Below are 24,152 nucleotides of genomic sequence, written 5' to 3' on the forward strand. Positions count from 1 at the left end.
GGGAGGTTTCATTAATCAACCATCTCGCTGTTCTGTGGAAAGAGGGCGAGGATGGAGTGACAGGGATGGGGTCCCTCATCTCCGCCCCATCCCACCCGTCCTCAGCAATGGGCACTGATGAATGGATGCTCATCCATCCCTGACATCTCACAAAATCTGACGGCACCAAAGGCTGCAGAAGGGAATATCTGTATTTTGGCACCAAGGGATCAGACTTCCATGCAGCCCAGGAGAGACTGCTCCTGGCCTCACACCAGGGTGATCCCAGCCCCATTCAGCTCCTGGCTCTGCCCCTGCCATGCCATCCCCCCAAGGCACAGTTCTGCAGAGAAACACCCGACGTGTCTCATAAACACGGCGATGATTGAGATAATGGAAAGTGCCTCTTAGCCCCTGTCTGCTGCATCAGGATATGAGGCATCTCCTAGCAGCCATGAAGAGGAAATTAATAGGAGCAAGCAGGAGTAACCACTTTGATGCAATTTCCTTGGGAGATAGTGGACCATCTAATCTTTATTGGAGCCCTTTAACCTGTCATTCAAAACTCATGAAGGCCTCCTGTTCACACAGCCTTTCCAGATATTAATAGATGATAGAAAAGAATAAATCAAAACAATATTTTACAATTTTATTATTCAGAAGATTCCCCCCCACCAGCCTGAGGCACACAACTGGCTGCAATGAACTGTCTCATTGCAGTGTCCCTGACAGCTGGGTGAGGACGTGGCATTCCAGAGGAACCAGCCACCATCTCCCACTGCCCTTCCTCTTCCCCATCACAGGAGGACTGCTGAGTCCTCCACATTCCACCACAGCCATCCCCTGCCTGTGGCATCTTAAGGAAGCACTCAGGGCCATAACCCACCACCTGATGCTGTGGGCAGTGAGACACACAGGGTCACCATGCAGCCCAGAGGGTTTGAGGGGCACCTTCAGGATGCACCACAGCAGAAGGCAGAAGGATGCAGACCCTTCCCTGATCCACATACACAGCCCTATTCCTGTAACAGCACAAGGAGGCAGTTACACAGACATACAAGGCAGGAGACAAAACCACAAAACCACAAATGGGCACCAAGGCTTCAAGTGTATCTCCAGCTCCTCACATCTCCCTTCCCACCATCGCCTCCCCATGTCCCAGCAGCCTTGTGCTCCCACTGGAAGGGTGAGCATCCATGAGATGTGCAAAGGGGACCCTGTGAGCTCTGGAGCTGGAGGATGTGTCAGAAAACACCTGAAACATGCCAGATTCTTTGGAGGAGCAGGAAGGGGAGGACAGTGGTACCAGGGAACATCCACCTGTGTTTTAACGGAAGAGGATGGAGGAGGGAAGGAGGATGAGGAGAGGATTGCACTGCAATGAACAAGCCTCAGTTTTAAGCTCAAGGGCATGTTGGTAGGCTGGTTGAAGAGGTTTGTTAATGTTTAATTACAATTAATCCAAGTGATGCTTTGTCAAAACACCTGAACACGGCAGCCTGCACCCCAGTGTCCACAGGTTTCCGTTATCACTTTGTTATCCACAAATTCCTGTAATCTGCAGGCACGTGGCTCTTAATTGCTATTATTACCAATTAGCTTTTCTCTCCTGTAATTACACTGTGTTTGCCTAAATCCTCTCACAGTTTCAGGGAGGTGGATGCCTTCCCCTCCCTCCCAAATATGCTGTGGGTGCAGCACTCCGCTCTGGCTGCTCCCCATGTGTTCCCTCTTTCTGGGGGAGCTGAACCATGAACCTCATACTGAAAACACAGCACAAAGCCCCAGGGTCCTGCAATGCCATGGTGGGATGCATAATCCTTCACGTGGCAAACCTACAGTCCAAGTGCAAGGCTCAGATGGAGGACTCGAGCCCAGCAGGGAGCAATAAATCACCCCACTAATGGCCAGTGCAACATTTGCCCTAATTTAAGGGCTGCTCCAAGAGCTTCCCAGAGCTGGCAAAGCCTGCATCCACGACAGTGCATCAGACAAATGTAGGATGAGGCTCTGCCTCAGCTTTCCTTAGGGAAGAGGCTCTTTCTGCCAGTGCCCAGCCTACAGCACAACCCGCATCTCTTCAGCCCGGAGGAGAATTAATTGATTGTTGATTATGGGGGCTGGATAAGATTAATGATGTGCTTAACTATCCATTTCCTCACATTTAGGCACCAGGGGTGTGTTTGTAAATGCTGAGGCACAGAACTCCTCTGTGCTGCTCAGCAGGGAGGATGCTCAGCACTTAACCCCCCCACAATCCAAAGCTGCCCACAGATCCATCACCCTGCCCACACACCAGGAATGCTGCACATCCCAGGTGCCAGTTTGCCAGGACCCCTTTTCCAGGGCTGACATGCCTGGGGGTATGAGAGAATATTGTTGAGGGGCTGGTGAAATTCAGGCAGCAAGGTGTCATCAGTGGAAGTTTGGGGGGAAAATAGCTGCAAGTTGCCATCACATCCGAGGGGTGATTGTGAGGATGTGGCCACAGGGTTGGATACAACTGGGGACTCCCAGCCAGAGCTGAACTTCTCCAACCCCCCCTCAGAGGCTCAGAGGAGGGAAGTGTCACAGGTCTCACACAAGGCAAACACCCAGTGGAGCCACCACAAAGCTGTGTCCCCACTGCCACCTCCCTCTGCAGCTCCCAGAATCACAGAATCCAGGAATCACAGAACCTCAGAATCACGTAATCACAGAATCACCACACCACAGAATCGTGGAATCACAGAATTTGAGAACGCTCAAACCACAGAATCACAGAACCACAAAATATGCAGAGTTGGAAGGGATCCCCAAGGATCATCAATCCAGCTCTTGGCCCTGCACAGACAGTCCAACAATCCCACCCTGTGCATCCCTGAGAGCATTGTCCCAACACTCCTGGAGCTCTGGCAGCCTTGGGGCTGTGCCCATTCCCTGGGGAGCCTGGGCAGTGCCCAACAGCAGGATGGATTACAGAAGCACTCGTGGCACACAGCAGCACTGTGAGGGCTTTTTACTGCTTAATACTGTCCTGTATCCTGTATCATTGTATTTGAGGTGCCAGGAGTCAAAGAAAGAGCCAGAAATAAGCAGGATCTCTCACAGCTCATCCATCCCTGCTGCTGCCTGAGGCAAGCCACCGTCACAGCCTCTGTGGAAAGGCTGCAAGTGTGGGGATATTCCAGCATGGGGGTATCCAAGCGTTTCACTTTCAAACTAAATCCTCTCAGTTAGCACCTGGAACTTGCACTTTTTAATTACTCTCTCAGGGAAGCTTAAGTCAAAAGAGAAAAAAAAGAAGAAAAGAAGAAAGAAAGGAGACATTGCCTCTACATTAACTTGCTCTAAAGCTCCCTGGGGATGCAGAGTGGCATTTTTCCTTCTTGGATTTTAAAGCAGGAGCTTCTCTAAGGAATTACAGATTCAGTAGCAATTCAGAGAACCCTGACCTGCCCCAACCCTCACCAGCACCCAGCAAACCAAGTCAGCAGTGCCTCATCCATCCCATGCCCCTCTGTTCCTGCTGGGGCAGAGCTAACCCCATTTTCCAGGTATCCCCAAATTCAAGCTTGTTTTGGGTTCCCTTTTGGGTCCAGCAATTTCCAGGGCAATCCCCATGTCTTTAAGCACACCTGTGGCACTCTGGCACAGTAGGTGATGAAAAGCTGTGTTAGAGGCACCAGATGATGCCCTCAAGCAAGCTGGAGGTGTGGAGAGAGAGCACTGTCAGGTGCAAAGGCACTAAAGAGCCTGGATGATCCAGCCTTGCTCCAAAAAGACATATGGAAACACCTACCAGCACCCCTGGGAGACGGGCAGCAGGATTTGAAGACAGAACAGGTCAGGAACAAAGGAGAAACTGTGGCTCCTTGCATCTGCAATCTGCCAGAAAGAGATTCAAGGCCCCCCTTTTGCAAACAATAATTTATCTTCAAGAAAAAAATACTGGCTCCTCAACCCAACACCTTGTGCTTGTAATTTTTTTTATTAAATCCCCCCAAAAAAGGGAGGAGATGCTTACTAGGAACCCCTTGTGCATTTTGTAGACACCATTGACACTTAATCTACCTTTAAATACACTAAAAAATAAAGTAAGTAAAAAAAAAAAATCCATTCTTCAGCCTTCAAACTAGTTAGCCCACAGACAGGTGCTTTAAAATGCTCTCCTTGTCACCCTAAGCTGTTGAGATGCCAGCTAGGACACCCTCCCAGAGACACTTACAGCTGAGAGACACCATCCAGGCAAATAAAAAATAAAAATAAACACCCACACAAAATTGTGTGCTACAGAAAAGTGTCATTCGAGAGGATGCTGTGACTACAGGGGCAGGCACTTGGCACAGCTTTCCAGGGCTCCTGCTTGCCCTCCAGGGCACAGTGTTCCCTGGGGACACACACAGGGACCCTGGCCTGCCACCCAGCCCATATCCTTTGACATGATGATGACACAGGCAGCAGGCTGGGGGGAAAAGCAGCAGAATTGGGCAGGCTGTCACCCTCAGGTGGGGCTGTCAACTCCCACCTTCAAAGGGTGACAAGGGCGCTGCTTTCCCACCCTGCCTTCATCTCCCCATCATCCTCCCTGCGCACATCCAAGCAGCGAGGTTTAATTGCATCCCTACCTGGTGCTCTCCTGTCATCCCTTCCTCCTGCCTCTCTGCTGGGGAGGGGGCTGACAGGTTGTTTTGTGAGGATTTTGCCCCCATACCTACTTTTTAATGATCTGATCGCCTTTCATATTAAGCCAAGTATTTCTCCAGGAACATCTCAGCCTGGCACAGCCGCGGGGAGCCCAGCAGGCAGCCAGCAGTGCTGGGGGTTGCTCTGCCATGCCACCCTCTGCCAGGCATCCACAAATTGATCTGGCAAGCTTTCCATACTGGGAGCAATGCCAAGCCAGGAGAGCTGGGAGGGTACCTGCAACCCACCTTCCTGACCATGCCAAGAAAGGAAGCTCAGCCCTTAAACACCCCATCAGCCACCAAATCCCAGCATAAATGCCTCAGGGTAGGGAGAGGAGCATGACCCGGGTGGAGGAACTGGGAAGTCCAAGCATTCCAGCCCTGAAGTATCCTCCTGTTCCCAAGGAGGGAGCTCAGCACAGGACCCCAAGCCCACCAGAAACCACAGCACACAGGGACAGGATATCCCAGCAGAGCCTTGTCCCAAAACCTCCTTTTGGTGCAAACTCCACCATTTTGTAGCCGAACACAGAAATTTTGGATCACCCAGAGATGCTCCTGCCTCGGGGCCATTCGAATTACAAACAGCACCCGCCTCACTGTGTTCCCTTCCTTCAGCGCTGTACAGGCACAAACTCATGAGATAAACTCATGAGATAGACTCATGAGATAAACATGAGCTTCCCAGCAACCGGGCTGGCATCCTGCGGGCACGGGATGCAGGAGGAACGCGGGCCCTGCTCCGCGTGACAGCAGCTTAATTAAAGCAGCCCTCCACCTCGGGAGGAACAGGCTTAGATCCGCCTTGGGACACATGCAAATTAAAGTCAGAGCCGGCCTGCCATGGTTTATTCATGGAGGGAAGTAAAATTCAATGTGGTTTTACCTTTCTCAGGGTTGGTTTTTTTTTTTTTTCTGCTTTTCTTCTCATGGATGAGAAATTAATTGGAGCAGGGCAGGATTTCAAAGGTGCTTGCGGGGTAGGGAGCTGTGCAAGGCGTATTAGAGGCAAAAGGATTGGATGCATCCCCGTTCACCTCTCCCAAAAAACACCCCTGGACCTAGGGGAACAAATACCTGGTTGATGGAGCAAGGTGCTCACAGACTGAAATGCTCACCATAGTAAGCCCCACGTGCTGGAAGCAAAATGCAGTCGATGCTCACCCAGCAGTAGTTTCCCTCCAGAAAGACTTGCTTGGAAAGATTAAGTGTCTCTGGATGCAAAGGAGCTTCAACACCAACTGTTCAGGTGACATCATGGCCCTAAACAAGGAGTTTAAGCCTCGAGCAGGGCATGGAAGCAGCTGGTTCAGGCTCCACGTGCCTGGCTGCTCCCTGCCTGCAGCTTCCCAACAGGTCCGTGCTCACCCATTTAATCACCACTCTGGGCTTCAATCCCTCTGTTTTTCATGGTTGGGGGGATTTTGAAGGTCTGAAGAGAGAATCTGTCCCAGATGGATGCAAAGAGAAGAGCAGGCCCGCCCTGGGCAGACGGTGCCGTGGGGCTGCCAGCTTGCCACAGAGCAGGGAGCTCACGTCACTCTCCAGAACAGCCAGAGGGGGGAAAACACACAACACTTGTCACGGTCTCTTTTCCAAATCACTGTTCTCCCACCCACTCAGGTTTTGCTCTGTTTTAGTTTCCACTTGGCTCCAGGCTCACTGCCCAGTCCCATGCCACAGCCCCCTCACCACAGCTCCGTTTCCTTGCCATAAGCCAGCCACTTAGAGTGATCAAACTGAATAAATCAATCAAAATTCCAGACAATTCATACACATGCACAGGGAGGTTCACAGCAGAGCAAACAGCAGACACGTGGCCATGGCAGTACCAGGCACAGGCTGCTCCTCACCATCTTCACTGCCTCAGCTCATTATTCTGAGTCAACAAATGAAAGGTGGATGAAGTAGCCATCAAAGATTTGATGATATTTAACCTCCATATATTCATCTTTAAAAACAGATTTAGCAGCTGCAGCCTGGCACCCCCTCTGCCAGGGTCACCACTCCTGCAAGCAGGAGCTTCCAGTGCCTAAAGGGGCTCAAGGGACTGGAGTCACAGGGCAAGGGGGAAGGGCTTTACATGGACAGAGGGCAAGGTTAGATTGCATATTGGAAAGAAATTCTTGGGTGGTGACCCGGCACACAGTGCCCAGAGAAGCTGTGGCTGCTCCTGGATCTCTGAAGTGCCCAAGGCCAGTGCCTCACCACCATCTGTCATCCACAACAAACCTCACAATGAGCTTGGAGTAAAAAAATGGGGGACTGAGATTCAGGCCAGGACTTAGGTCCCAAAAGCACAACTCCCAGAGATGCTCCACCCCCATTCCAGGCATTGGGCTCCACGGAGAAATATTGTTTTCCCCTCATGAACTGCAGCAATGTGAAACTCCAGAGTCAATAGACACAGATAAGTATTGATAAGTATTGGAAGAGCTGATACTTCCATGTACCTAACCCAGCACATGGTGTTCACCCCTCAATGCCTGTGTGAGCTATTGAGCCACCTCATCAACAGGGATGTGAGCAGGCACAAAAATTCCTGGAGGATATCCAGGAGAAACTCTTCCCAGGGGTACAGAGCTGCTGGCAGGGGCTGTGGTTAGGAGCCCTCTGAAAAAGATCCATCTTTCCTCTGTAACTAGGGATTTTGGGAGCCATCAATGTCACTCCATAATTCCAGCTCCTTTTCTGACTGGGAAATCGGGGTGGTATCCCCACTGGGCTCCCCAAAGCACAGTCCCCTCCTGGCTGGGAAGGAATCATCTCCCATCCCTAACAGGAACTAATTAAGCACCTCTTCCTCCTCCAGCTCATGCCATGCAGTGTCCCCTCAACCTAGAGAACATCAAGTGCTCATTAATTACATCTGAAGTGGTTCCTCATTAGTGCTGACACTGTGAAGGAAGAGTCACCCCAGGATGGGGCTGGGGAGAGTTTGAGCCACAGGGCCAGGCTGGCACTGCTGGCACAGGCAGAGACTGAGGACAGTTTCCCTGTGTCCCTGCCACAGCACTGCAGGACATCGTGCCTGGGGTCACACTGGGGTGCTGAGATGTCCCAACACGGAGAGGACACTGCCATCCTGGTGGAGGTGACCCTTGGGGACTGTGGTTTGGTTGACTGCTTAAGGACTATGCCAGGAATAGATTTTTGCTATGAGAGGACATCCCAACCAAGGCACATTCCTCATCCACCCCAAGAGTGCCATGCATGGAATTAATTAGAAAAACAATTAAGAGAGCTTCCCAATGAATATTTATAGCAGAACAAGCCACAATTACTATTCCTGGGAGGAAAGGCGCCTTTTACCCAGCTGCAGAGAGGAGAGGACACACAGCACTGACAATGGTAACACCTCTGAAAAGCCCTTCCAGCCAAACCATTCCATGATTCCTGCACTGGTTCACCCTTGTGCCACAGCGAGGAGGGCAGGTAAGTTCCTGGACAGGAAAGAAGCTCCTGCAAGCAACATGAACGCCCTGCCACTGTCCATTTTGGTGCCACCACTGGGGACAGGACAGATGCCCAGAGCTGCAGGGTGGAAAAACACTCCCTGAGTCCACTTCTGAGCCTGGACAGCTTCTCCCTGCCTAAATTTCCACCTGTGTCTATGCTGGTGATAGCAACAAGCAGGCACAAAGGAGTGGTCTCCTCCATCCTCAACATCTGCTACACATAAGTCAAAGCCATCTGAGATTGCAGGGATTTACTGTACGTAGGCAGCTCTGGAAGCTTTTCTTAGCTGTAAAACATAATTTGCACCTTGGGCTCTCTAAGAATAAGTTGTCTTCAATAATAACACATGATTAAGAGCTCAGGAGCAGATCTGATGTGGAGCAGGAGATCTGTGACAATCCCAGGTCTCTCCTGTCATCCTCCTCCACCACTGCCATCCTTGCCTGCCTAGTGTGCTGAAATACATGCCCATGGCAGAACCAGGAGATTGGAGTTTAGTCAGAGAATGACAGTCCCTGGAAACACCCAGACAGCCAGAGAACCTTTCTGTCATGCCCAGAACCGTTTCAAATTCCCTGTTTTGCATCAATGCAAAATCCGTAAACATCAAAGTAATCCCTGCTTGTGAGGAGGGTGACCAGGTCCCTCTGCACCATGGAGGGGACACATCCAGCATGCACCAACCCCTACCAAAGCTATGTCCAAGGCCAGGGCAGATCTGTTAAGCCTGGATGCTATATGTACTATAATAAAGTACAAAATAAAAAGTAAAAGTGTAAGTCAATATCATGTCTCTCCTCAAGGGCAATTTCTTCCCTGGGCTGCAGACCCAGCAAAGCTGCTTGAGCCAGGATGGAAATTCAATTTATAATTCCCCCTGGATATCATTCTCCAGGATGCCCCTGGCTTTTACAGACAAGTTTTAGGCAGCAAAGTCCAGAGAGCAGACCTGAGGCTGGAGCTCTCCACCTCCAGCTTGGCACACAGCTCTGCACCCCGTGCTCCACAACTCTCCCCCAGAGCAGCAAGGAGATGGCAGAGCTCTGCCTGCACCCACCAGAGCATCATCCCAGAGAGGCCACAGGGAGGGAAGGGATGAGACAAGACAAGGACAGTGTTATCCCAGGAATTGCTCCCTGCTCACAGGGGTGCTGCTGCTGGGAGCCCAGCCGTGCTCAGGCAGGGTGCAGCCACACTGAGAGCACCGAGCTGATCAGCTCCTACCCCAGCCCACAGCTCTCCTGCCTCAAATCCATTTCACACAGTAAACGTGACACAAGCAGACTGAACACAAAAACTAAGTGATGCAGCTCCCTCCATGCCATTAATGAAAATTTTGTGGCTGCTGCTAGAGCCCAGGGTGGGAGAAAAGCAATTTCCCCCTGGGGTGGGTGCAGAACTTAATTTGGGGTGCCCACAGCTCTGGTTTGATGCTCCCATAGAAGGCATGGAGGCTCCCTGGCCGTGTGTGCTGCAGCTGAAGATGGATGGGTTTTCCCATGGCTCCTCCAAAGGCCTGTCTGAGAGCTTTGATTGAACGGCCCCGCTCCTCTCTCCACGCATCCCCTGCGCTCCGAGGCACCGGGCGTGACAAATGACCACTTGTAGCACACTGGGAGCTGACACCCACGGCACTGCTCCATTTGTCACCACCCGAGCGCGTGGCGGGGCTCGGAGAGGGGAGCAAATTAAACCTCGCCATCTGCACTGATTACTTCTCCCTCATCCTAGCGGGCTCCATCCCTCCTCAGCAGTGTCCCAGCTGGCACATCCAACCCTCACAAACCTCCTCAGACAGCCAGGGGAAAGCAGGGCAACTTGTTCCACCTGGGCCACAGATTTTTCACCACTCTGGGTCTCTCACCCAAACACCATCCATGAAGGGCTGTTTCCCCAAGCAGGGGTTCCAGGAGACCCACAAAGCCCAACTGCAGCCCAACTCAGCTTCCAAACGATGCCTTGCACAGGGAAGTGGTGATCAGTTATCTCATGGCTTGAGAGGGAAAATCCATTTATTATTATTATTATTACTATTATTGTAGAATCACTCAATTGGAAAAGCCCTCCAAGGTCATTGACTCCAAACACTAACCCAGCACAGCCAAAGCCACCACTAAACCATATCCCCAAGTGCCACACCTACACAGCTTTCAAACATTTCAAGGGACAGTTATTCCATGACTTCCCTGGGCAGTCTGTTTCAGGGGTTGGCAGCCCTTCTGGTAAAGAAATTTTCCCTAATTCCCATTCTAAACCTCTTGAGGCCATTTCCTCTTGTCCAGCCCCTTGTTCCCTAGGAACAGAGCCTGACTCCCCCCATCTGTCCCCTCCTGTCAGGGAGTTGTGCAGAGCCAGGAGGTTCCCCCTGAGCCTCCTTTTCTCCAGGCTGAGCCCCTTTCCCAGCTCCCTCAGCAGCTCCTGGTGCTCCAGACCCTTCCCCAGCCAGGGTACAAAGCTCCCTTTTCTATGTTTTTCATTATTACAGTTGTCCTGCTGGGAGAGGCAGTGGTGCCTGGAGTGGCCATGGGCTGCAGGGCGCAGCACAGCCCCAACCATGGGTGAGATTCCCACCCCTTGGCAAGCAATCCGCAGCAAGAAGAGCCATTCCCAAAGGAGTTCTCTCGTGACTGTGAAAAAAAAAACCAAAACAACCCAACAAAAACCGAAAAGGAAAAAGTCATAGAAAGGCTTTGAAAGTCCCTGGCTGAGTCAGTGGGTTTGCCAGGTGCTGGCTGTTTGCAAACAAGGGTGAAACAATGCGGGTGCCGGACATGGGCCGGATCTGGCGCTTCCTTGTGGCTCTCCCATTGTCCAGGAGAACAATCCCTGCTCCTGCTGGACAGCAAAGCTCCGACGTGCTGGCAGCAGGGTGAGAGCCAGGTCTCCTGGGCTGGGTGACACGACAAGGTTGGGAAAGATGGGTGGGTTTCACAGCCCACTGCCACAGGGATGTTCATGAATATGGAGCTCTGCAGCACAAAATTCCCCAAAAAATTAATTTCCCCAGGCTCTTCAGCTACCACAGAAAGTTTCCTAAATGGATCATTAACAGAACAAGGGTTTGGAAGCCGTTTTATGCCTCCATTTGCAAGGAAAGACCCTTGGGTGAATGGAAAAATCGAAGGAGTTTCTTCCTGTTTTAAGGCTGGAATCAATGCTATTAACATTCAGAAATTCTCATGATAAAGATGGGAAATACATAAACAGCCCATGGAACAACTGAAGGAGGAAAAAAAGTAATAAGTGGGAAAACAAAACCATACATGGAAACCTGTGGGCCATTCCCTAATCTCTCTGAGGGCACTGCTGGGATGGTCCAGCTTGGGAATCCCAGCCCTGCAATGCTCACTTGGCCCCCACTCACACCTTGCCTGGGATATTTTCTGTGTTTCTCCCTTTTTCCTCCTTCAGACAGGTCTGGATCACAGGGATGATTTGGGGACAGGGAGTGGAGGCTGTGGTGCCCAAACCTCCTCCCCGACAGCAGCCAGGACTCATGGACCCTCCCCATCCCTGAGCTGAGAGAAGGAAAAGGGCCTGAATCCATCAGAGGCCCATTTGGGCTAATAATGTCTAATTAAGAGTTTCATTAAAACCCATCACACTCATTAGGAAAAAAAGTTAACAAGGTTTTCCTGGACATTTTCCTTGCAAAATTATTACTGAGGTTAATGGATGCCTTCACTAAGGCATAATTTAGGAAAAATCACACTTTTTTTTTCTTTTTCTCTTTTTTTTTTTTTTTGTGTGTGTCTCCACTGTTTCTTTCTCCTCCACAGTGTGGCCGTGGTAAAACTGGGCTGCCTGTTCCACCCAGTGGTGGAAGGCGGGAGATCGCTTCCAGGCAAAGGCAAAGCCCCTCCAACAAAGGGGAGCATCCCTCCCTCCCTGCCTCCCTCCTGCCAGCACCACCACCAGGATTCTGCAGGAGCTGGTAGAGCTGCCACTTCCCAGCACAGCCCGAGCAGGGAGAACAGCTTGGGCTGATGCAGGATGGGAGAGGGGCAGGAAACTTGATATTGTGCCAAAAAACAAAAACAAAAGGGAAAATAATAAAAAAAAAAAAAAAAAAAGAGAGAGAGAAAAAGGCCCATTTTGAGCAGTCAGAGGTTTGTGGCTCAGCTAAGCCTGAAATAAAACAGTCCCTGGACACCTTTGCTGCTGTTCAGGGTGGAAAGTGCCCCAGCTGCTCTGATTTGGGTCTAAAAGCAGCTTTTGGGGTGGTTATTGGGGTAGTGTGCCCAAGCTGAGGGAGCAAAGGCACAGCAATCATGGGGAAGAGGAGACCCACAGCCCCAGCATGCCCACATTGCCCAGCTGTGGGATGCTGGGCTGGAGGAAAGCTTGAAATCCCAATTCCAACCCACAGGGAAACATCATCCCTGAAAAAACACTTAAATCATCACGAGCATCAGTCACAGCCAGCCCTTTCTACCCAGCTGCCATGCAGAGACCCCAGTGTGCATCAGCTGTTTGTCCACAGGTTTGGAAAGGTTTGGGAACAAACTGGTTGGCGTAAACCCGGTCCCTAGGAAAGGGCTTGAGGAAGTGCTGATGGTTTTTAAGCCCAAATATTTATTTTTTGTCCCCAGCCTTTTTTTGACCCGGCCCACTCTAAGATGCTCCTGGCCCCATCCCATGCCCTGCTAAAACAAATCCAAGGGCAGGTAGAAGGAGAGAAGGGCAGGGCAAGCACTTTCTTTTTACCTCTTTGTTTTTCCCTTCCTGTTTTAGAGGATAAAATCACAAAAAAAACCATCACTTGTAGGCTAGGTAAGCTGGAATAAGATGCTGAAGTGGTGGGGAGGAGAGAGGTCAGCACAGAGGCTGGGAAGAAGATGATCTCCAACCACAGGGAAGTGCACAGACCAGCAGATTGGAGAAAAAATGAAAAATTAAGCCATCCTTAAAAGCAAAAAAAAGGTTTTTGTGCAGCCCCTGCCAATGCCTGAGGTGTTCATCCCACCCCTGTCATCCAGGCAGCTGGGCATGGAGCTGCAGCACACTGGGATGGGACAGATACAGCCAAAGGCATGGGGAGTAGGGTCCTGTGTCCCCATGACCTCCCTTGCTGCCATTCACCCATGGACAAAACCAACATCACCTCCATCACCCAAAAACCTCTCAAAATGGTGCCCCAAAATGGTGCAGGAGCACCAGGCTGGGCCACTGAGCAGGGAAAAGGCAGGCAAGGGCACAACCAGAGACCAAACATTCCCACTTCTCAACACAAGCAACAATTTCATCGGGAAAACTTGACAATTCCCTTGTTTTAAATGATAGCAAATTGCTCTACTACTAATTGCAAAATGTTCGCAATTATTTAAAAAACCACTTTATAAATCACATTGTTTCCAATCTTCCGTGATGGATAAGTAGAGGAAATCAATAATTATCACCAGGGCTGCTCGGCAGGGGGGAGGATAACAGGGGAACCAGCATGGAGCTGCTCACTCCTTCAGCATTCAAGGTCGGATGTGCCCCTCCCGCCGCTCCTTTCCCAATCCATTCCTCCACACAAAAGGCAGAGGGGAAGGACAAACACGGGAAGGAGACAGAGAAATGAAAGGGATGAAGGAGATGAGGATAAACCCACACAGAGCTTTGGCAAAGGCTGGGCAGAGCCCAGCACCTGGGTCAGCAGGTGAGCGAGGATGGGGGAGCTGGCTGGAGATGGGAGAGGGGAGCGTGGAAAGCCAGGGATGCCTGGAAGCAAGGCTGTTTAATGAGCAGCCTTTGCATTGCAGGCAGTACAGCCCAGCTTTGCTCTTGTTTTGTGGGGTTTATTTTGATTTTTCCCCCTGCCAGGTCAGGTTTCCAGCTGCTGTAGCAGACAGGCCAGCAGCGGCAGATTGGAGGCTCCCGAACGCGCCAGCACAGGAATTTGCCAGGAGGGGAAAACTGAAAGTGAGACAAGGCCAGGAAACAGCAGGACTGCTCTCTCACCCCTTCTTCCTGGGTTTATAAATACAACATAGAAATTCAGCACAAAGCCAGTTCAGTCCCAGACTTTTTCCTTCTGCGTGCACCCGAGTTAGTGCCCGGCCCTGGGAAGGTCAGAGAGAAAGCCAGTTTGATTCCAGCAGGCAGAAATACAGTGCTCAGCCCTCAAAGTCAAAAGGGATGAAAGCCAAGAGACACAACTGCAGCAGTCTAGTGAGGGGTTCCTTTGCCATCATCAGGTTTCAAGCACCAGCAGAGAAAGGGTTTAACAATCTTCCTTGAGGAGAAAAAGCAAAATCCACCCAGCACGCTCATCTAAGGTTTCCCCCACCTCCCAGTGATCCCTGCTGCCACCTTCCCTCCCACCTCCTCCCCAGCACGATGATGCATTGCCCCTTGACCACACAAGGAAGCTGTAAAACAGGGCTGAGGGACAGGGCAGAGCAAGACGAATGGATTTAATATCAGCCCGAGGAGAGCGTGGGCTCTCTGGCACACCAAATGAATTATTCATTTGGGATTCAGGCAGAGCCTCCATCTCCTGACCCACCACCCCCAGGGGCACAGGGTGTCCAAGGGGATGGGCTGGGCAGTGCACTGGGCTTAGGCACACAGCTAGAGCTGTGCCTGGGAATCTGCACCAAGCCAGCCTGGGATGGAACAAACAATGGGGCTGATGCACACAGACAATTCCCCTCTCCCCACACCCACCCTGGCACAGTGTGGCAGCACCCCCCATCCCTCTGACCCCAAAACACAAGGATGATCTCCTCAGGGCTCTGAGTACCCCCAGAGAAGATAACGTTGTGCCCCTGCATCCCTCGAGCTGTAAGTGCTGCTAAAAGCTGGGATTAATGAATCCCTGAGTGGCCCAAGCTCCACTGTCAGCACGAACTGCTCCAGTCTAATGGCCCCGGGATAGGCACAGCCTCCTTCCCACGGGAGCAAGGGATGAGACAGAGCTGGGGGAGCTGAACAATCCAACCCTAGCTTTTTCCCCACCACGCAGGAATTAAGCCTATTTTTTCAGCCTTCAAATACTGAGGGATTTTCTTTTTTTGGTTTTTTATCCCTTGGTAACAATTCCCACAGGCTTGTTAAGTGTCTCATCTCAGGCTGACGAAGGCTTGGAGCAGATGTCAGGAGTGTGACTGCACCCAGGAGCCAGGGTGCAATCCCAGCACCTTCCCTGCCAGGCAAACCAGGCAGAGGAATACAGGCCCTTCCAAGAAAACAAAGTCACATAGAAAACCAAGGAATTTCTGTTTCTAAACTTTGCAGTGTGCCACCTCCTGCCCACCAACCTTCATGAAGGGCAGCAGTGGGCTTAGGTCTTCCCTTGCCAGCTCCAAGGTCCATGGGGATACCAAGGAGGAGCTTGGTGGGCAATGAACTGCCAAGATCAGATTTGTATTCAAACACAGGTCATTTTCCAAAATTCCTGATGTTAATCCTGAATAAAGCTTTTAGGAGGTGCTTTAGTGAAGTTCAGGGGGATGGGGGATATACTGGATTTGAGTTCCTCAGCAGCAGGTCTTGCGCAATCCCAGCCTTTTCTGTGTCCTCCTGACATGGGAACTGGAAAACACTCAACAGCACTGGGAAAGGACAGCTCTCCTCCCCAGACAGCATCTTACCAGCACCCTTGGAATCATCAAATAGCACACTCCTGTCATCACAGATGACCCTGGTGCCATTTAACACCCACCTGCCCTGCACCCACAGCATACTCTGGTGCCTTTCAGGATCATACATGCTGCCAGTCAATCTCAAAAGGATATTTCTCCTCCTTGGAGCTGCCAGGATCCCTAATCTTCGCCTCAAGGAGTCTGAATACAAAGCACACTCCCCAGGAGCTCACCAGGAGCTCAGCAGTTTCTCCTTGGGGATCAGTGCTAAGGAGTGGAAGCACAGCTGGAGACAGGCACCAGGGCACAGAAAATCCAACAAATCCCCAATTTCCTGGGGTCTGCCTGGTGGAGCTTTGACAGCATGAGCACTTCATAACCCTTGTGGGGTTTGCACAAGGAAAGAAAATAAGAAAAGCCATGGTGATGGGTCTAACCCCCATCCTCAGCAGATTTGCTCCCATGCTTCTTGTCCTGCTGTTGTCAATCCTCTGCCCTTCCCCAAGCACTGAGAAGGAGCTCATGGTCCTCCCAGGGGTCAGGAGCACTCAAGACCCCACTTTCATCCAGCTGGCAGAAAGGTCAGCACCACCAAAACCCACAGTTTTACACTGTCACCGTTTTCCTGGCAAAATGACATTAGTTCCCAATCCCAGTGTTTAGCTAAAATTAGTATTTGTTTTCCCATGATGAGAAATGTCATTTTGCCATATAACCATGTGTACTTTCTGTGTGTTGGTTCAATAACAGAGGAACATCTCGCCAGAAATGCTCGGCTTGCAGAGAGCCCTCCCTCTGACTGAGCGCTTCAGCTCCTCACAGGAATCTCCTGGTGGGAACAAAACCACCCTACAACCACAGAACTCATAGGAATCCCCCAGCCACGCTGTTTGAGAAAGGATTCTGGGGGTTTCCTGGTTGTCAGAACCCTAGCACAGGAAGGTGTCACCACCCCCACCTTGGCCAGATAGGAACAAGCTTTTGCATGGTGAAAACCTACACAAATTCCCAGGTTTAGAGCAAACAATCAAACAAGCTTCCCCACAGCCTGCATCCCAGCTTTGCTATTTTCACATATCCAGAGTTACAGGTGGAGAAAAAACACCTTGAGGACTCCCCAAGGAGCATCACAGCCAAGCCTGGTGGTACACAAAAGAGATCCAAGTTGGATCTCTTCCCATCACAACCTGTCAAACCAGCCCTTAAGCAGTTTGACCTTCTCCTTCTTCCCAACTCTTCCTTATCCTGGTGGAACCTTCTAGAAGCTATTTGGAAGTGATAAAACTGGGTGAGCAAGAAGTCCTCTCCCCTCCTTCCAAGCAACGTGTAAAACCAATACCTTAATCCAGGAGAGAAGGAAAGGGCAGCCAAAAATGTAAGAAAAGCAACGCTCCAATGGTATTTGGAAATATTCACCACAAGGGCAAAAGGAGACAAAAAGCAATGAGCACTGTTTCCATATTTATAACCTCACACTGCAGGACTCCAGCAGGCAGCAGCACGTTGGCAGTGTGGCCAGGGAACCCAAAAACCAGCACAACAATTCCAATTAACACCAAGAATCAGAGCAGCCTCACGGCAGCTGCCCGGCTCTGCCAGGGAGATAACGAGGCAGATGAAAGAGCCTGTATGGCGAGTGCAGCCCTTCGAAGGCACCACATCACAGAGGTGACTCCAGCAGGGTGGCAGCGGCACCAGCACTGCCACCCACACTGCTCACTAGGTCTGAGCATACCGAGAAACCACAGGCTGACCACTGCTCCCAAATTCCTGCCTGCTCCCTGGAGCAAAACCACACAAAACACCTTGTTTGGGGACAAACATTTTGCCGTAAAACAAACACAAAGAGCTCGTTGCCCGAAGCCAACCTTACCTCTGCAAGCCACGTTGTTCTCGGGCTCGTAGCCAGCCTTGCAGGTGCAGCGGCCGATGGGCACCATCCACTCGCCGTCGCCGTTGCAGTACAGCTTGATGGGCACGTCCACCTCCTCGGCGTGGGGGATGCAGGTGCCGCGCGCCGTCACCAGAGACGTGCTCTCCGCACCCGTCATCGTCTCCGGGAAGATGGCGAAGTTCTGCACCACGCTGGGGCACTTCTTGAAGAAGACCCTGACGGACAGCAGAGACATGCAAGCCCCGTAGTCCTGGAAAGCCAGGTAAAAGCCATTGCGGGTCAGGGGCCCGAAACTTCTCACTTCCGTGTTCACCTTCATCAGCCGGCCCCCAAAGTCCACCTGGGAGAAGCTCTCGTCAGCAGCGATGGTGTCCACTTTGAGGTAGGGTGCCTCTGTCCAGAAGGCAGACTTCTTGGTGGCAATGACGGAGTCTGTCTCGTAGTAGTAGAGGTTGAAGGTCTCCTTGCAGGAGCCGGGGACGTTGGGGAGGCTGCTGCAGTCCCGCACAGTGAAGCGCATCTCGGTGTAGATGCGGTGAGCCCCGCGCCGGTTGATGAAGGTGGTGAGGAGCCAGTTGTTCTGGTTGGGCTCGAAGACGTTGCACACCTGGTACGTACGGATGGTGTTGAGGTTCTCGTCGTAGCCACTGACTTCTTCCCACTGCAGAAAGAAGCAGGGAGAAGTGGTGAGAAGGAGGAAGAGGGACCGGTGATGGCCGCTCACCCTGCACAGGGTGGGGCTGGGAGGACAATCCCAAAGCTCCAAAGGGGACAAGGAATGTGGTTATGGGCACACAAAGCGATGCACATGCAGGGACACCAACCAGGCCAGCACCAGAAGAAATCCCCATCCTCTTACCCCTCCATGCCTCTCCCCATTGCTCCCAATTGATGCTAAAATGTCTTTTCCACGTGGGCAACTGCCTTATCTGCCCTGAGAGGATATAAAAACGGGAAGAAAGACGGCCCAGGCATCTGGAGGCAGGAGGGAAGGCAGCACATGAGGCTACAGCTTCATTAAAGCCTGAGCCAGCACGTGGGCTGGAGAGCAAGCCTGACCCCAAGCTCCCGGCACAACGGGATCATTTCCCCCGGCAAAGAAAACCAACTAAATAAAACATTACTGCTGTGGAGAGAGGGAATATAGATTCACAATTCGATTTATAGAAGGGCATTAATATAATCCAGGCTACAATTTCAATTAAGGGATAGCGGCAAACTGTGAATAGTCTATGATGGCATTAGAGTCCTACAGACAGATTTACAACCTCATAATCCATTCATTTTAACTAATCCATGTTTACAGTCTCCTCATAACAGCATTATTCATATGGCAATCTTTAGCAGCTCCCTCAGTATCAGGGATAATTTCCAGAAGCAATGCTGCAGCAGTGCTCACGCCTGTGTTTACACAGGGCACAACGGGTGATGCCACCCTGCCCTGTCACACTGAGTCCTGACAAGCTGATGCACCACAACCAGCCCTGAAATATCACAGATTTTTTTTCCCTCTTCCATTTTCCACAGAAACGACCACATTTCTCAGCTCATCCCCAAGCTTCCCTCCTGTGAACCACAGCCCTGATGTAACAAAACACAGGTTTTTGTTTTGTTCTCAAACCAGGGGCCTCTTCACACTGTCAGTAAGTGCAGCAGCACATTCACTCCCAGTCCCACCTACTCAGCTCTGCCGCACTTAAGCCAAGATCAGAACTCAAGGTTGCACATTGTTGTTAATCCATGGTTACCAAACCAGCAATAAAGCCTCCCTCATGCAGCCCAGTGCTCTTCCTTCTCATCCCATGCCAGGAAAGTACTGCAAAGCCCCCTTCCCCGGTGCACAAGGTGTGGGGATTCAGTGCCCCTTCATTTCCACCTCTGTAGAGCAGGAGCTGCACAACCCTACCTGGCCAAGGGAGCTGCCATCGTTTGCCGTTCCCACCCGGGCTTTGCATTACAGCCCTGCCTCCAATTAAGGTCAGACAAGGAGCTCTCCTCCAGCTTTAACACCAGTCCCATGGCTCTGCTTCTTCACTGCCAGAATCCTCCTCTTCATCCTCAAAAACCTCAGAGCCTCAAAACTCAGAGCCTAAACCTGCCAGCAAAGTCTGCTGCACTGCAAGGTTTCATTGAGGAATAACACGAAAAGCCCTTGGAAAACCTTCAGTAGAGTCCAGGGCCAGATCCTGGCACTGTCTTGTGCACCCCTTGGGTTGAGCACTCCTGGTAGTGGGCATTTGGAACAGCAGGTCCCTGTGGCTGGAAGGACCCACAGTGCCAGCAGCTGCTGCCACCAATGCTCTAACAGCGACAAATGCATCATTTTGATGAGATACTACTAAATAATTCACAGGGAGCTGGAGATTAAGTCAATGTTGTTCTGTGTCTCCACTAAGATTTAAAGCACGTCCATCAAGAGCAGAAGGAGAGCCCACATCTTGCCACAGCCCATCCTGGGAGACCACAGCCCCTGCAGCCTGGCTGGCATCAGGCCCCAGCATGAACATCAACAGCCCCTGCCCCAAGCCTGGGCACAGCTGGGTAAAAAACCCCTCTGAGAGCTCAGCATATCATGGGGAGCTGCCACCACCCAAAGGGACCCAAAAGGGACCCAAAGCCTATATGGAGCTCATGCCAATGGCAACCCAGGGTAAGGAGAGGTGGCTCATCAAATCCCTGTGCCTCCAGCCCCAAGAGAAATGAGAGCAGCCTCAGAGAAGGAGCTGACACCCAGCAGCCACTATCATCCTGTCAGGAACAGTGTGACCAGCAGGACTAGGACAGTGACCATCTCCTGTGCTGGACACTGCTGGGGCACCTCCAGTGCTGTGTCCAGTTCTGGGCCCCTCATGACAAGAAGGACATTGAGGGGCTGGAATGTGTCTGGAAAAGGGAACAGAGCTGGGGAAGGGGCTGGAGCACAGGGAGAGGCTGAGGGAGCTGGGAAAGGGGCTCAGCCTGGAGAAAAGGAGGCTCAGGGGGAACCTTCTGGCTCTGCACAACTCCCTGACAGGAGGGGACAGCCAGGGGATCAGGCTCTGCTCCCAGGAACAGGAGGAGAAATGGCCACAAGCTGTGCCAGGGGAGGTTTAGATTGGGTATCAAGGAAAACACCCCTTCCCTGAAAGGGGTGTCCAGCTCTGTCACCGCTGTCCATGGCAGTGGTGGAATCCCCATTCCTGGAGGGATTTAAAAGCTGTCCTTACAGCTTTTTCATGTGGCACTTGGGAGCATGGATCAGTGGTGGCATTGGCAGTGTTGGGTTAATGGTTGGACTTGATGGTGTGAGAGGGTTTTTCCAACCTAAAGGATTCTGTGATTCTATGATTTTAGATAAAAGACTTAGCATTTTAAATACCTGGTGGAAGATTCAATACACACTTCTGTAAAGCAGAAGCCTCCCCAGGAACTCTCAGAGGAGTGAGAATTGGATGGCTGCAGGGAGGCACAGAGGGATGCACACAGTGGGATGCAGGGGTGGGGCTGGGGAGGGGTTTTACTGTGCTGCTCTGCAGAGGTGACACCACCATGCCTTACAACACAAGCCCCCCGCCTGCCTCGCACAGGCTTTCATTGACAGCAGCTGCAGGCAGCTATTTATATCCTGTCTCCATCACCTGCACATGCCCCTCCCACATTTTTCCAGCAATTTATCTGGGCCCAGAATTTTTCCAAAGCAATTCAGTAGCAAAATACCCCAATTCAAGGGGCTCTGATATGTCTGCAGTGGATTTCATGCCTGCTGCACGTGTGACTCAACTTTGGTGAGAATTTGCAGAATAATTTCTTTTCAAGACTCAGCCAAGCCAGTGACACCCATTCAAAGATGCAGCCTGGCATCCTTTCCCCTCTAGTGCCACATCCTGGAGTCCCCAGGGACGGGCCCTGCTGCTGCTCCCAGCCTGCCTGTCCCACCATGGTGCCCATCCATCAGCTCACATCCCCTCCCACCCGCAGCTCCATCTCTCACTTTTTCTGCCAGGAGAATGTGAGTCAGGTTATTTTATGCTTCCATTCCTCAAAGGCTCATATTATATAAAAAAGATGTTTTAAGTGCCTCAGGGTGTTTGGTTCCTCATTACTTCATAAAAGTGACATTAATAGCCAAGGAAGAGCACTGCCGAGTGCAATTATGGATGATGTTCCAGGTATGAAAGCTGTTTGGAGCCTGCTAATGTTTCCTAATTACAAGGCTTTTGGCACAGGGAGAGGGAAGGCACGAGCAGGGTGATGGAGAGCAGTGATGTGGCTGAACCTTTCACTAGGAAGGGGGACAGGAAGGCAAAGACAGAGCATGGAGATGGAGACAAGCTCCATCTTCACCAAGGCCCCAGGATGGTCTCAGGGAAGGACGCTCAGCCTGGGTCAGCCATGCCCTGACCCTATGGAGCACCACTGCTGCTCCTGTGACTCCTCTGGTTTCCCACCAGCATTTCACCCCTACAAATAGCAGGGTTAAAAGCATGGATCCCCCTAGATCCCATAAAGGTCAGCTGGACAAGTGGCACTTACCCCTGAAGGCGGGTTGGCGGTCCAGCCCAGCTCGGCCGTCGCCGTCCGCGTATCCATCAAAGTTTCTGAGGAAACAGAAGAAAAGGTAAGTAAATAGTTATTCCCTAAGTCTTCCATTACTTTATGAGCAGAGAGACGTGGGAAAACATTCAGTTGATTTCCCAGAGCATGCACCTGACCCTTGGAGAGCTCAGGAATCAACAGCAGCTGCCCTAATGGCAGTTTTGCTCTGTAGCAAACGGGGCAGGACAAGACTCTCTGCAAGGAGTCACGGCCTCAACCCAGCTCACACTGCCAGCTCTGCCCCTCCCCTGCCCAGGAAAGGAAAATACTATCAGCAACACCAAAAAAATACTAAAAATCAAAAGATGCTGTATTTCACAGAGTCACATCATTCCCTTCTTTTAGACATAAAAAATAAACCAAAACAACAAAACACAACAAGAATAATAGCAAGAGCAACACCATAAAGAAACAGATGGGGAAAACCCTCCAGGTTTTATTTATTTGTTTGCAGCAAGCAGACATGCAGATTAATTGCCTCAATTCCTGCATCCCGACCAAACAGGAGGAGATGTGCCGTGGGCAACTGGCAGAGCTGAGCATCCCCAATCCCTCCCCTTTCCTGCACGGTCCCAGGTACTCACAGCAGTGCCAGGAAAAGGGGTGCAACCACAGAAATAAAGGTCAGGAAATAAAAATCAGCCCAGGAATCTGTGCTGCTGCCAGGCTGCTGCTTTAATCTCTCCACGGCTGCTCCAGCAATCACAAGCGGGAAACAAGACTCCGATTAATCTTCCAGCCCCTCCCTTTGCCGGCTGCTCCAGGATGCGGAGCTGCAGAAGCGTGACCAGGAACTCCCCACCCTGACACGAGTGATAAATGCTCCCAAAACCCCTCCCAGGCCTGAGCGTGGTCCCAGGACAGGGAGAGCAAGGCACTCCCCAGGCATGGAGTGAAAAGCAGCTCCTGCACCCCAGACAGGCTCTGGGATGCTGCCGTGGCACTGCCAGGGAAGCGTCCAAAGCCTCCTGCTCTGCACAGTGCCAGGCTGCTCCTGCTCACAGTGCCCTCAGAGAGGGGATGTTTCACTCCTGCTCCACATGGGGAACAGAAAAGTGTGGTGACCTTCACGCTGTCACACATCACTTTACAGTTTTGGTCATTTTCCATTTGGTAGAAGTCAGCTAAAAATGAAATATCCCAGCTGCAATTCCTCTCCAGCCTTGAATCATGGAACCCAGGAATGATTTGGGTTTGGAAGGAACCTTAAAGCTCATCCAGTCCCACCCCTGCCATGTGCAGGGACACCTCCCACTGTCCCAGGTTGCTCCAAGCCCTGTCTAACCTGGCCTTGGACACTTCCAGGGATCCAGGGGCAACCACAGTTTCTCTGGAAAGCTGTGCCAGGGCCTCAGCACCCTCACAGGGAAAGATTTCTTCCCAATATCCCATCCAACCCTGCCCTCTGGCAGTGAGAAGCCATTCCCCCTTGCCCTGTCACTCCAGGTGCTCTGCTCCAGACCTCCAGCAAGTTTCTACTCTCACCACCCTTCCCCTTCCCACCACCTCCATGCCTTCCTTCCCTTCCAAACAGCCCAGCCCCTAATTAAACAGCCATTAATCCTTGCAACAATTCTTCCTATGAGCAAGATGATGAGTACAGCACAAATGGATGTGAAGGTGGAAGAGAGAGGCCATGCAAACATCTCCCAGTGCCCCCTGCCAGCGTGCTGCATGGCAAGGGACACTCTGAGAGTCCCTAAAGCACTTGGTGCTCTCCCCCAAAGCAAACAGGGTGTCCTTGTTCTATGCAGGGGAAACTGAGGCAGCAGAGAACAGGGAGACACAAGGACCATAGCTAGGCTGGGACCCAAGCTGGCTCATCCATCCTCTGTGATAAATAAGGACAGATTCCATTACAGGAAGGGCACTTCTTCCAAAGGTTTATTCAGAAAGGCTTTTCACTCCATCATCTCCCTTCCTGTTCCACACACTTACAGCTTCCTTCTGGGCTTTGACAGAGGAATGTACTTTTGATAAAGCACAGCCATCCTGAGGGACAGCAGC

The 24,152-nt window shown here is 51.4% G+C and overlaps 1 protein-coding gene across 2 annotated transcripts in view; it reads right to left on the bottom strand.

The window, feature by feature from the left end:
- EPHB1 (EPH receptor B1) overlaps positions 1-24,152 on the bottom strand; it is a 77,071-nt gene that overhangs the window by 29,959 nt on the left and 22,960 nt on the right. For both annotated transcript variants that reach the window (XM_033068476.1, XM_033068477.1), the window contains exons 2-3: positions 22,083-22,147; positions 17,550-18,231 (exon numbers count right to left, since the gene is read on the bottom strand). In XM_033068476.1, coding sequence (XP_032924367.1) covers positions 17,550-18,231; positions 22,083-22,147 — 747 coding nt within the window. The remainder of the gene's footprint in view (positions 1-17,549; positions 18,232-22,082; positions 22,148-24,152) is intronic.

The sequence above is a fragment of the Catharus ustulatus genome, chromosome 10, assembly GCF_009819885.2.
Source record: "Catharus ustulatus isolate bCatUst1 chromosome 10, bCatUst1.pri.v2, whole genome shotgun sequence".
NCBI classification, from domain to species: Eukaryota; Metazoa; Chordata; class Aves; order Passeriformes; family Turdidae; genus Catharus; species Catharus ustulatus.